This window comes from Hemicordylus capensis, chromosome 16, assembly GCF_027244095.1.
Source record: "Hemicordylus capensis ecotype Gifberg chromosome 16, rHemCap1.1.pri, whole genome shotgun sequence".
Taxonomy (NCBI): Eukaryota; Metazoa; Chordata; class Lepidosauria; order Squamata; family Cordylidae; genus Hemicordylus; species Hemicordylus capensis.
In genome coordinates, this window is record NC_069672.1 from 1,622,921 (window position 1) to 1,636,109 (window position 13,189).

Sequence of the window (13,189 nt, forward strand, 5' to 3'; positions counted from 1 at the left end):
AATTTCCCCTTCTCTGAACGTTTTTAAGAAGGACCTGAAAACATACCTGTTTAGCCAGGCTTTGAGTTTATAGTTTTAAAGCTTCGGGTTTTAGAGTTCTTATTTGTTTTTGTGTTTTTTAAATTGTTTTGATTGTGTCAGTGTTTTCATGGTTTTTAGATTGTGAACCGCCCAGGGACATTTTTGTATGGGGCAGTATAGAAATGTCAGAAATCTTAATAATAAAATAACAGCAGCCTCCTTTGCAACTCTGGGGTCAGTCCTCTGAGCAGAAGCAGAAGGGATACATTCCAGACTGTAAAGAAAGTGGCTGTGGTTGAATTTCACAGCATCTGCTCTGCATGCAGAAGGTTTCTGTTTTAGTCCCTGGCAGCATCTCCGGCAGGTACGGCTGGGAAAAGACCCCCATCTGAAAGCCTGGTGAGCCACGGCCGGTCAATGAAGGAAATCCTGAATGAGACAAGTTGTCTAATAGAGTTCCATGTGCTCCTGGTATCATCCTGGGCTCTCCGTGCCTTCCCTCCGGAGACCCCTCCTTTTCTCCCTCTCCCCCAACACTAGAACCAGGGGTCAGCCCATGAAACTGAAGGCTGGGAAATTTAGGACCAACAAGCGGAAGTCCTTTTTCACACGGCGCACAATTAATCTATGGAATTCCTTGCCATGGAATGTGGTGACGGCCACCAGCTTGGATGGCTTGAAAAGGGGCTTAGACAGATTCATGGAGGACAGGTCTGTCAATGGCTACTAGTCTGGTGGCTGTGGGCCATCTCCAGCCTCCGAGGCACGATGCCTCTCAATCCCAGTTGCAGGGGAGCAACAGCAGGAGAGAAGGCATGCCTTTGTCTCTTGCCTGCGGGCTTCCCAGAGGCATTGGGTGGGCTACTGTGTGAGACAGGATGCTGGACTAGGTGGGCCTTCTTGGGCCTGATCCAGCAGGGTGGTTCTTATGTTCAGGGGCCAATTCCAGAACACCGGACCCTATAAAGGCCTGGCCTCAGAGCCCGCTGCTCCTCGGTCTGAAGCTCTTGTCTCAGGTATGAGGACTCTGCAGCTTTTGGAATTTGTTTCAGACAACATCTCCACTCACAGCAATTTCCCCTGGAACGCAGTTCATGGGCGCTTTTCAGATTAGACCCTACAACCGTGTCACTGAGGATCAGCTAAGTGTGCTTCCGTACTTCCTGTGTTGTGACACCGCAGTCCCTGTGCTGGCAGCAAGGGGCCGCTCACTTTTCCAATGTCTTCTTTCAGGTTTTATCTTTGCATTATCGTGTTACAGCATTGCATGTGCGTGGCAAAAAAGTTGCTGTATTTTCCTGTAGTAGGAGTTTGAGATTCTCAACCCGCCCTGAGCCATTTTGGAAGGGCAGTATAAAAATCAAATAAATAATAATAAATAATAATTCTGGAGATCGTTTTCAATACGACCCTGCCAAGCCGAAGCATTTCACCCCTGTTGTAGCATTTAATCTGGAAAGCGCCCAGGAGCCTGAACCCCGAAGAGGCCTGATGAACTGTGGAGAAGGCACAAGGTGAAAAAAATAAATTCCTGTGCTATGGTCCTGATCCAGAGAGGGCCCAATCTGGCTACTAAAAACAAGAGCTGACAGCCAGACTAAATTACTCTGCACTGAAATTAATGGTACAAATTAGTCATAACTAACTTTCCCTATTAATTTCAATAAGAAATAGTCTGGGTGTCAGCCAACGATGTTAGCCACAATCCCATCTTTAAAAGAGCATCTAGTTTTACTCTCCATACTGAAAAGGAAACCTTACATGATGTAAAGACAGAGAATTAAGGTGAATGTGGTTTGCATAGCAACAATGACACGTAAACAATTGTTAGTTAATTCTAGTACGATAGGAGATGTGATGTACAAGACTGTGAAATCTGTGAACAGGGGCAAAGAAACGGTGGAAAGAAAGGTACAATATATCAAATCCAATGTTTAGGCTGCACTTCATTCTAGATTGCGGAATCTGGCAGGTCATTGAAAGATAGATATAAAGAACATCTAGCAGATATGAGACTCTGTGCAAAGAGAAAGAAACCCTGGTCATTGCATACGAGGATTAAGCATGAAGGCCAAAAGGGTGCCCATTAAAGTATCTATTTGGGAGATTGGAAGGAACCTACAAAGAAGGAAATTCAAGGAAGCATTATTTATAGAGAAACTGAGACCTAACATTAATGCCTGGGAGGCATTGGCCGATGCCATGAAGTTTATTAGCCTCTGAGAAGAATCAGGTGTGTTCCCCCTTCTCCCCCTCCCTCTCCACTCATTAATATCTCCGCCTGTCAGGGAACTGTGTGCTAAAACGTTTAAAGAATTTAACAGCTGGGAAACCGGGGTTTTCATCTGTGCTCATAACTGAGGCTGGTGTGTCAAACCGAAACGTCTTATGGCTTTATGTTTGCCAACTTTTCGTTTTTCTGGTTTTGCACAATAAAAGGTCTTTTTGTTGAGAGTTTGGAGTTAATATGTGCATTGCATTGCCGACATATCAACTTATTCTTACATGATGTAATATTACTGATCTTTGATTTCCGTTTTCTACCTGGAGTCCAGGGCAGGTTTTCCTGTCCCCATCAGCTGCTTATCTTATCTACATTACAGGGAGTCATTTCATGCAGACCACAGGTGATAACCAGATCCCAAAGAGGAGTCAAATTGGCTTAACAACCCCCTGGTAAACAATGCAACAGGGAAATTCCGCTTCCCTCACTGCAGGGAACAAGGTGGTCCCCATCTGGACGCCCATCTTTTCCACGCCTTTTCCCTACTGCCCCTCTCAGAGGGATTCCATTTCTCCCGAAGGCCCACTGAAAGGAACACTGCTCAATAGTTAATGAACCTCCAACTGCTGGGATCATTATCTGGGTTAATTCAGACATTGTCCGTAGGGTGATTATGCAGGGAAATGATTCTGCTGAATTTCCCTCTGAGGCTGAAGCCAGACAATAGCTCCATTTTCTCAGGGAGCTGAAGGCAGTCTGAAAGAGAGATCGCTGCTGGTGGCAGCTACACGCAGCCTGTTTTTGCCTCCGGAAAAATGGCTCTGGCAGGTTTTTGTATTGCTTCAATAGGAGGTTTTTGTATTGTTTCAAAAACCTGCCTCACTTTTTTTTAAAGAGGAGAGCTGGTCTGGTGGTAGCAAGCATGACTTGTCCCCTTAGCTAAGCAGGGTCAGCCCTGGTTTGCATTTGAATGGGAGACTATATCTGAGCACTATAAGATGTTCCCCTTAGGGAATGGGGCCACTCCGGGAAGAGCAGAAGGTTACAATTTCCCTCCCTGGCAGCATCTCCAAGATAGGGCTGAGAGAGACTCCTGCCTGCAACCTGGGAGAAGCCGCTGCCAGTCTGTGAAGACAACACTGAGCTAGATAGACCAGGGTCTGACTCAGTATATGGCAGCTTCCTATGTTCCTACTTGTTTGATCACAAACAGGAGCCAGGACCAAAGAAGCATGAGTCTTCACTCCAGAGGAAGCAAAACTCCTTGCAAGCCACTTTTAACTCTTTCAGCAAAAGCTACTGTCACCAGCTGTGGGGTGAGTTTTCCATTTTGCGGCTGGGGGTGATGGGAGTTGTAGTCCAACAGCAGCAGGAGCGCCTCCCATTGGCCACCCCTAAACTAACCTCTCCGCGATTCGCAAATGAACGTGTGAACCTTTTTCCCGGAGAAGTTCTCGTCTGAGACAGCTGGGCGGAGTATCCACTAATCTGAAATTTTGCTTTGAAACCACCATATCAAACATAGCTGAGTTAATTATGGCGTGATGCTCACCTTGCAAGGTATTTGCATTCCTTCAGTGCTCGGTGGCACTCTTCTTTTCCCTCCTCTGCCGTCACTGCCCTTGCCCTCATCAGCACTTCCTCTAACAGGCCGCCATCTGACCGAGCCCCTCTGACATCCTTGCACTAGACAAGGGCATCGTCAGAGTCACACGGGTCACCACAGCCAGATTCCAGCTTTTCAGCATGGCCTTGCTGAGTGCGCAAGCCACTCCTCCTCTGCCCGCCTGCAGCAGGCATAGCTGCTCGTAGCTACCAAGCTGGGCGATTTAGGACTTCCCGGCTCCGCGTGCTGCAGGTTTAAGCTCCGTGCCTGGCTAGCTGGGGGAGCGGGAGGAGAGGGGGTCACATTGCAGGGAAACTGGAGACTCGTGGATTTATTTCCCAGCCATGGTATCTCTGCCACACAATCCAGCTGCTGCCGACAATGGACCCTCAGCATTGGTCACCGTTCCTCAAGTCAAGCCGGATTCAGCATTTCATCCTGGAGACGTTTTCTCCTCCGCCAGCCTGCCTGTGGGGGTGTTGCAGAGGATCCGTTCTGCTCTGCCTAGGATTGCCAACTGTGCCTCATGACGCAGGATGAAATGCTGGTCCCTATAGGGGCAGCATGTGTCCCTCAGTAGCATATAATCTCTTCCATAGCATATCCCTTCAATATAATCCCTTCAACAGCAGATAATTCAGTTACCCAGATGTCAATGAGACTCAGGCTCTTGATTGCCACTGCAGAGACCTCCCAGCCAGCCCCCACAAACTTGTGCCCCTCATTCTGGCCATGAAAGGTTGGCAACCCTAGCTCTGCCTTCCTACCACATTGCTAAGATGTCCAGCTCAGCCTCTCCCAACCACTGGGGGAGGCTTCACCCGATGGAACCGTCACCTCCCATGTCAATCAAATGCACAATTTGGGGGGAGCCAAAGAGGTCCAGGCATTTATGAAAGCACCCAGGGGAAGGAGAAGCTAAGCATGCAGGTTTCTAGTCTTTGGTGTGTGTTTTTAAAGGGACCCCGTGGTGAGTCCTCATGCTGATGTGGTGGTGGGGCTCAGCATAGCTACTGCTCTCCACAAAGTTTTAGATGTTCTTGCCAAAGTGGATGGGAAATAGAACACAAGTTAAGAGGACCTGCCTTGGAATCAGGCAAGCAAAGCAAAACAAAACCCCACCTCTGTGCTGAGGGCTTCCCTTCTTCTCCCGTTCTCTGGAGCCTCGCGTGGTCAGACAGGGCACCAGAGCAGACTCCTGACCTGACCCCACCTCTCCCTTCTCCTCACCATGGGACTGGCTGGGCCACATGCTCACCCCACCCCTTCCTCAGCCCAACAGGACTGGCAGCAAAGCCAGTGCTGAGCATCAGCCAGCATCTCCTTCACTGCCAAGCCCGTCCACCGGTCGCAGGGAGGGTGGGTGGAGCTGGAGCATCGAGCCAGCCAGCGATGTGGCGAAGAGGAGGGAGGAAAGCTGCCTGACACTCCTCTCCCCCTCTCCCGGAGGGGGAGCCAGCAGTGGAGCTTGCAAGTGAGTCAGGGAGGTGGGGTGTACCCCCCATGAAGCTTCAAACTACCCCCAGAGGTCCCAATACCCCTGGCTGAAAAGCCCTGTAGGTATCCTGTATTGCACAGTACATCGGCCAACTGATTTGCAGCAAACTGCTCAGGAAAGATCTCCTATCCTAACAACAACTGCTTGGACCAGGCCCGTGTGCAGAGGATGTCCCAATGGGTTACCACCAAAAACACACACTCAGCCTGGATCTGCATGGAAAGCTGGCGCCAAGACACAAAAGGAGGAACCCAGGGGGCCCGCAAGCAGCAAATCAGGTGATCCGAGGGCAGGGCGAGGAAAACGGAGGCGGAGAGAGACTCAGATTCTGTCGTTCAATCTGGGAACCTCGGGGTCTGAAGGCAACAGGTAGCTACTGAGCTCTGCCAACGGCCTCTGCTTGGGTCTCAGAGACCCCCCCCCAGACACGGAAGAGAGCGGCCATGTTCAGCACCAGCTCCTGCAGCCTGGCCTGGCCTGGGGTGTCCAAGAAGGGAGCTCTGGGGGGCAGGACACACAGTCTCAGTCCCAGGCTTGATCCGGGGACTGCAGCTCATGGGCTGAACTCCCCCTGCCCCAGCCCAGACCCCAGAGAGCAGAAGGGGCTGGCTTGAAAAGAAACCCACCTTCCCTGGCCGCCTGCAAGGGACCCAGCTTGGGGCTGAAGCCTTGGAGAGGGCCGGGGGGCATCCAGACTGCTGAGGCTGCAAACTGGGCTGCGTTGTTCCTGAGTCAGGAGCATGGCTTGGAACAAAGCCCCACAAAGCCATTAACCCAATTACAAGCAGAGCCATCAGAAGCCCGGGGGGCAAAGCCCAACAAATGGCCCATTGTGGCCTCCGGCTCTCTCCCGGCTTCACCAGCGGACAGAGACCCAACCCCAATTGTCCTCCACAGCCTCAGCGGAGTTGGGCAGCTGAATCCCAGCGCGGAAAACCTGGGGTCTGGGAACCTCTGCCTCAGACAGGCAGGAGGCCAAGTCACAGCCGAGAAGGGGCTGCCCGCCTGTGTCTGTATGCATGGCTCTAAAATGGTCATCTCCTTGGCCCCTCACGCCTCACGACTTGAGAGGCACATACCCTGCATGGCCGCAGCTGATCTCTGTGTATCATGGTGCAGAAAGAGGCCAGGGGTGGACCAAGGCGCTGAAGTGCCTGAGAGGAGGGCTGGACTTGTGGTAGCAAACATGACTTGTCCTAAGCAGGGTCTGCCTTGGTTGCATTTGAATGGGAGACTAGAAGTGTGAGCACTGTAAGGAATTTCCCTCAGGGGATAGAGCCGCTCTGGGAAGAGCAGAAGGTTCTAAGTTCCCTCCCTGGCAGCATCTCCAACGAGATAGGGCTGGGAGAGAGACTCCTGCCTGCAACCTCGGAGAAGCTGCTGCCAGTCTGTGAAGACAATACTGAGCTAGGTGGTCTGACTCAGTATATGGCAGCTTCCTATGATCCTATGGGGGTTTGAAGATCGTTAGGGTTCCCCAGGAGGAGCCATAGCTCAGTGGCAGAGGAGCACATGCTTTGCACTGCAGATGGTCCCAGATTCAATTCCTGGCAACATCCTTAGGTAGACCTCGAAAAGACACACCTCTGTCTGAAACCCAGAGGAAATGCTGCCAGTCAGAGTCGGACAGTTCTGAGCTAGATGGGCCACGGAGCCTGACTCAGCATAAGGCAGCTTCCTGTGCTCATAAGGCAGTCTGAAAACCACCAGTGAGTTGCCACTGAATTCAACCTAGAGCAAAACCTAGGGCAAGTCGGAGCAGCCCTACCTGAGCAAAGCACACCCAAAGAATCAGGAGAGAAGCCGAGAGACCTTCAGGGAGGATTGTGTACCTCGTGGCCCTTACCTCTCGCTTCAGCACCTCACTCTCCACGTGCCGAAGGTTGTTCTTTGCCTGGACGTAGATCTCGGCCGTGTGCTGCACTTCGGGCGGGTTTGGTGCCGGGTAGCCAGGGGGAGGAGGGGGGACCTTGGTGTTGGGGGGTGGGGGAGGCGCTGGGAAGTCAGGGGGAGGAGGGGGGGATGCTTGGCCGCCTTTTTTGCTGTGCCCGGGCGCTAAGTCTGGGTTCAGCATGTCCATGTAGGTCTGCATGTCTGTAATCGTGGTCTCGGAAACTCCTGGAGCAAGACAGAGAGGAGTAGCAGGTCAGTCTCACTTTGGAAAGCACCCCAGTCTGGGGCAATGTGTGGGTTCTGTCTGCAACAGCTCATCCACCTGATCTGCAGCAGGGCTGCTTGAAAAGGAAAAGTTAGGACGGCTGCAACAGTCCATGCACTGCCACAACACACACACACACCCCTGGGCATCTCCCTGGTCTGTGCACACAGATTTTGGTGCTCTATCCATTGGTGGAAGAGGAACTGGGTCTTGTTCCCAGTTGTTATAATTTGGACAGAATTAACAGCTGTCTCAAACCTGCAGTGTCTCTTACAAACTCAACAGTCCCTAGTCACAGAAGGGCATTTACTCTGGCCCGATGTAATGCCCGACCCGCCACAACACTATTTGGGAAATATCAGGGAATCCTCTGTAAGCAAAGGTTGTGTCCACACAACTCTGGTGTGGCAGAATCGGTAGAACGTGTGCTTTTAAACTGTAGGTTTGATTAAGAAGCATGAAGCTTGCCAATTATCCCTGTCCTCTTTTCCTGGTTAATCTGAAAGACAAAATCCAGCCTTTTTGCTTGCTGGGAATAATACCGCAATTACATTTAAAGTGGCCAAATTTTGTACTGTGGCAGTTAAGATAAAATGAGATTCATTTATAACCACTTATTAGAATCAGAAGATTTTAGGTTAATCATCATGAGGTTAGTCAACCTCATCAGGAAATGGTGTATCTTCCCTAAATGCCTGCTTGGTGGCGGTAATGGACTGGATGAGGGATAACAAACTGAAGTTGAATCCAAATAAGATGGAGGCATTGACTGTGTGGGGGGTCGAGACCTGGGAGATGGTTTAGATTTGCCTGTTCTGGATGGGGTTACACTCCCCCTGAAAGATTAGGTATGTAGCTTGGGAGTGCTTCTGGACCCAAAGCTCTCCCTGGTTTCTCAGATTGAGGCAGTGGCCAGGAGCTTTTGTCAGCTTTGGCTGATATGTCAGCTACATCCATTTCTAGAGGTAAATGACCTTTAAACAGTGGTACTGAGGATGCTGGGGTTTTCTCATCTGACCAAGACCCTGTAAAGATGGTCGCCTCACTTTACCAGGGGCAATACAATTTGGCTTTTATATATATACAGATCTACCAAACCTGGATCTGGTGTCTTTCAGAGAGCCTGTTCTCTCAAATGGAGATTTTGGAAATAAGAATAAAGTCTTTGTAAATAAGAATAAAAAGCGGGCTTTGCACCATATGTCTGAAAACATACCAAATGGAAATCGGGCAGGCCTCTGCAGCACATTTTAAAGGACGCAGGCAGAGTCCTCGTGAGAGCATGCTCCCAAAAAGACCCTGGATCCAGGCTTTGGAGAGCGAGGATTTAAAAGCCAAATAAAGAGAGACTTTCTGGATCAGTCCCAAGGTCTGCTACCCAGCCCAGCATCCGGCTTCTCACTGTAGTCAACCAAATGCCTCCAGAGAGTCCACAAGCAAGGCTTGGCCTCCCTTGCTGTTGCTCCTCAGCATTTGGAGGTATACTGCCTTCAAACAGGGAGGTTCCACTTAGGTATCAAAGTTTATCATGCAGCCACGTGGCTTTAATTAAAAAAAAAAAAAACCACCAAGGGCCGTTAAATCGGTTGACTGTGCTTATTTTCATTTAAGGTTGAACAACTTCGGCTCTCCAGTGGTTGGACTGCGTTTCCCATCAACCAAAACTACTGGCGGCCACTATAGCTGGGGATGATGGGGGTTGTAGTCCAACAGCAGCTGAAGTTGTGCAGCCCCGTCTTAAATGGTGGTTTCCACATGTTGCCATTTTAAATCCTCAAGCAGATGCTGGCAGAGAAAGGTGACCCATAACACTCTGACAATAAATCCATGCCACCAGATGGCACCCTTTCCGCGTCCCAGACGGCTCCGGAGAGAAACTTTGCAACAGGGAATCAGCAACCGGGGAAGGAGCCAGCCCCCTTCCCCACAGGGATGCTTACGGCTAGGGTTGCCGTATTCAAGCTTCTCGAATCTGGGTGGCCTATTTTGCATATTATGCAAATTAAGCTGCCACTCTAATTTTCATTTTTTTTATCTGACAGATGTGTATACTTCCCCCTCCTCCTCTGCCCTCCCATGTGGCCGGATCCAGAGCAGAATCCAGGCAATCTGGGCATTTCATTTGAAATTGGTGGAATTTAGCAGCCGGGTGGAGGAGCCAAAATCCGGCGGGTACACTAAATTCCGGGGGACAGGGCACCCCTACTTACGGCAGCCTTGGCTGTTCCTCTTCTCCCCGGTGCTGGACTGGCTGGAGTTACAGGAGTCGTAGTTGGAGAGGGTGCTGCTGGGGGAGCCGAGGTCAAAGTGGGCCTGGGGGGCGGACATGGTCGTGTTGGGTGACGACATCCCTGAGTCGGGCTGCTTGAACTCCAGGTCGGTGGAGGGGTCGCGGGAAAGGACCCGGTGCTCTACGCTCTGTAAGACACAGGCGGCCCATCAGTCGAGGGGAGAGAGAAGTCGGGGCAGACCCAACAGCAACCAAGGAAGCCGCCTTCCACCCTCGGTCCATCGAGAACCAGACCCTCAGGCCGTCTAGCTCAGGATGGTCTACCCAGACTGGCCGCGGCTTCTCCGAGGTTGCAGGCGGGAGTCTCTCTTCTCAGCCCTATCCTGGATGTTTTTCACACAGGGCTTTTAGAGTCCTTTAACCTGCATCCCCTCCGGAATGGCGGGGGTGCATTCACATTTCGACCTGATGTACCCCGATCCCCAAAGTCCTTGCGAGTTATCGGGGAGCAGTTCACACACAATTTGGGTTTTTCACTGCGCGTTAGAGTGTAGCCTGATTTATATCTGGGGTTTTAAAAAAAATCCACTATTTGTGTTGGTTTTTTACTTCAAGTTTGCAGCAAAGCCTCCCAGTATGTGTCAAAGTCCCTGGAGATGCTGCCAGGGAACAAACTTGGAGCCTTCTGCACGCAAGCATGCAGGAGCTCTTCCCAGAGTGGCCCCATCCCCATCCCATCTTACATGTAGCCTCCCATTCAAATGCAAACCGGGGTTAGCAAACGGGACAATTTATGCAAGGCCAGTTCTCCTCCCCAAATCCATCCCAGTGCTGTATCATCTCACATTCCACTTGCCCCTCTTTGTCCTGAGGGCACCGGGACCTTCTGCATGGAAAGCAAAAATGGACCCTCTCAGTAACACTTGGGGCAACCCCAGTTCTAGGAGTCTGTGGACCCAGGCCACACAAAGGCCAATGGCACAGGCGCGGCGGCCTCCAAAATGGCTGCTGCGCTGGAAGGGGATGGCCAGTTTGGGCATGAAGGGAGGCTGGCAGGGGGAGGGGGAACCTCCGCAGACCCTGCCACTGCCTCCAACAACTCCCCCGAAGGGGGTACATTTAAAAAAAAAATGTTTGTGAACCCTCCTGGACTGTACTGAACCGGGGAGGAGGGTTCGAGAGGGTGCCGGACGGAACTGGCCCAGTCTTGAACCAAACCGGACCAGCCAGTTGCATGGACACCCCTACAACCTACAACAGCTCAGCTCACCTCCAGCCAATGGCATCTGGGGACCCAAGCTTGAGAACTCCTCCTGCCGTAACCCAATTGAAACTTCCGGGTCAGATCATGTGCATCAGAACAGAGGAAGCTGCCATATACTGAGTCAGACCCTTGGTCCATCTAGCTCAGGATTGTCTACCCAGACTGGCAGCGGCTTCTCCAAGGTTGCAGGCAGGAATCTCTCTCAGCCCTCTCTTGGAGATGCTGCCAGGGAAGGAACTTGGACCGTTCTGCTCTTCCCAGAGTGGCAGCTCCATCCTCCGAGGGGGGAATATCTTGCAGGGCTCACACTTCTAGTCTCCCATTCATATGCAACCAGGGCGGACCCTGCTTAGCTAAGGGGACAAGTCATGCTTGCTACCGCAAGACCAGGTCTCTTCTCCTTGTGCATGCCAGTGTAAGCAGTGAGGATACCTGCTCTTGCTGGCAATGGGTTGCCTTCACTTTCCTTCCTCCTCTGCCCTCAATTGCCCTCGCCAGAAGCAGGCATGGCAAGTACCTATTCAGGGGCGATCACCCATGGCCCATTCTGCCTCTCTGCATCACAGCACTGAGGAACTTGGCACCCAGGCCGGGACGTGATGAAGGAGGGCAGGCTCTCAGCCGCCACTTGGGGCCCCATGCCGGGGAGGGAGACAAGGGCTGCCTCTGCCATGGGGGGAAATGCTCGCGGCTTGGGAAAAGTAGCGGCTGTTGGAATGACACTGACAACAGTCCGTTTTAAAAAGCCACAGAATCCTTACTAGGAACATAGAAAGCTGCCATATACGGAGTCCGACCCTTGGTCCACCTAGCTCAGAACTGTCTACACACTGGCAGCGGCTTCTCCAAGGTTGCAGGCAGGAATCTCTCTCAGCTCTATCTTGGAGATGCTGCCAGGGAGGGAACTTGGGACCTTCTGCAGGCAAGCTCTTCCACTGAGCTAGGGCTCCATCCCCCTAAGGGGAAGATCTTCCAGTTCTCACACATGTAGTCTCCCATTCAAATGCAAACCAAGGTGGACACTGCTTAGCTAAGGGGACAAGTCATGCTTGCTACAGCTCAGGAATCTCCATATTAGCACTTACATTTATATACCGCTCTATAGCTGGAGCTCTCTAAGCTCTATATTGTTTGTTATTCATTCTTTATACAGAGCCATCCATGAACATGTCACTTTGCTGAGTAACATTGGGTGGAGGGGGGCAAAAGGGGTCTTTGCCCCAAGGAGCTTACAATTTAAATTTTGTTATACTGGGGTAAAAGAACAGGGAGAAGAAATGGAGTCCACGGCAAGCGAAGAAGATCCATGATATAGTGGCAGGCAGGTGTTTAGGCCTCGTTTCTGCCAGGAACTAAGGGGTTAAGCCAAAGGCTGTGTCAGGAGCGGTCACCCACACCTAAGGGAGAGGATCAAGCAGTGGGCTGCCCTTCACTGGACGGTTTCGGGGAGTCGGAGGTGATACCTGCACTGAGCAGGGGAGGGGTGGACTAGAAGACCTCTAGGACCCCTCCCACCTCTAACATTCTCTGGTTCCGTTTATCCCACCTCTACCCTGCACGACAGACTTTTCCCCTTCCGAGTCCAGCCAGCCATTCTGCATCACGCAGCCTCGGCCCCTGGAAACACCCCAAGCCATTCCCAGTGCTCCCACCCTGGAGACCGTCGCACACAGGCCCCGACAGGACCGCTCCTTCCCACCCCCACCCCCACCCGCCCCCAAGAAAGCCCAGCTTACGTTGCCCATGGTCCCGTAGAAGCGGGTGGCCTCTTGCCCCCTCCCGGCGCGGCCCAAGCCAGAGGCTCAACCTTGGGGGCACAGGAGGAAAGCATCACACAACAGGCTGGATGGGTCCCCCGGGGGGCGGGGGGGGCGGAGTGGCAGCAGCAAGCCTGACTCTCTCTGCGCGCGCAGAGTTCCTGGAATCATTCAGTGTGGCTACCCAGGGTTACGCAGCAGCTGCTGCCGGGCTCCCACGGGTCTCCTTAATGAGACTAAGTGATGTTTCCCCCTCTAAATTGGGAGGCAAGAGAGTTGGAATCTCTGCAGGTGGGGCAGGAGGGCAGCGGGGGAAATGGGGCTGTGGGAGGGGTCCTGCCCCCTTGCTGAGAGGGAGCAAGGGGGGTGTCCCGACCGCAAATGGAAACGCAAGCCGTTCCCTGCCAGAGCCAACAGGTGAGAGAGCAAGT

General features: G+C 52.0%; 1 protein-coding gene across 1 annotated transcript in view; it reads right to left on the reverse strand.

The window, feature by feature from the left end:
* Positions 1-13,189, reverse strand: part of ESPN (espin) — a 116,812-nt gene that overhangs the window by 54,750 nt on the left and 48,873 nt on the right. Inside the window, exons 6-7 of the mRNA XM_053281490.1 lie at positions 9,718-9,925; positions 7,196-7,467 (exon numbers count right to left, since the gene is read on the reverse strand). Coding sequence (XP_053137465.1) covers positions 7,196-7,467; positions 9,718-9,925 — 480 coding nt within the window. The remainder of the gene's footprint in view (positions 1-7,195; positions 7,468-9,717; positions 9,926-13,189) is intronic.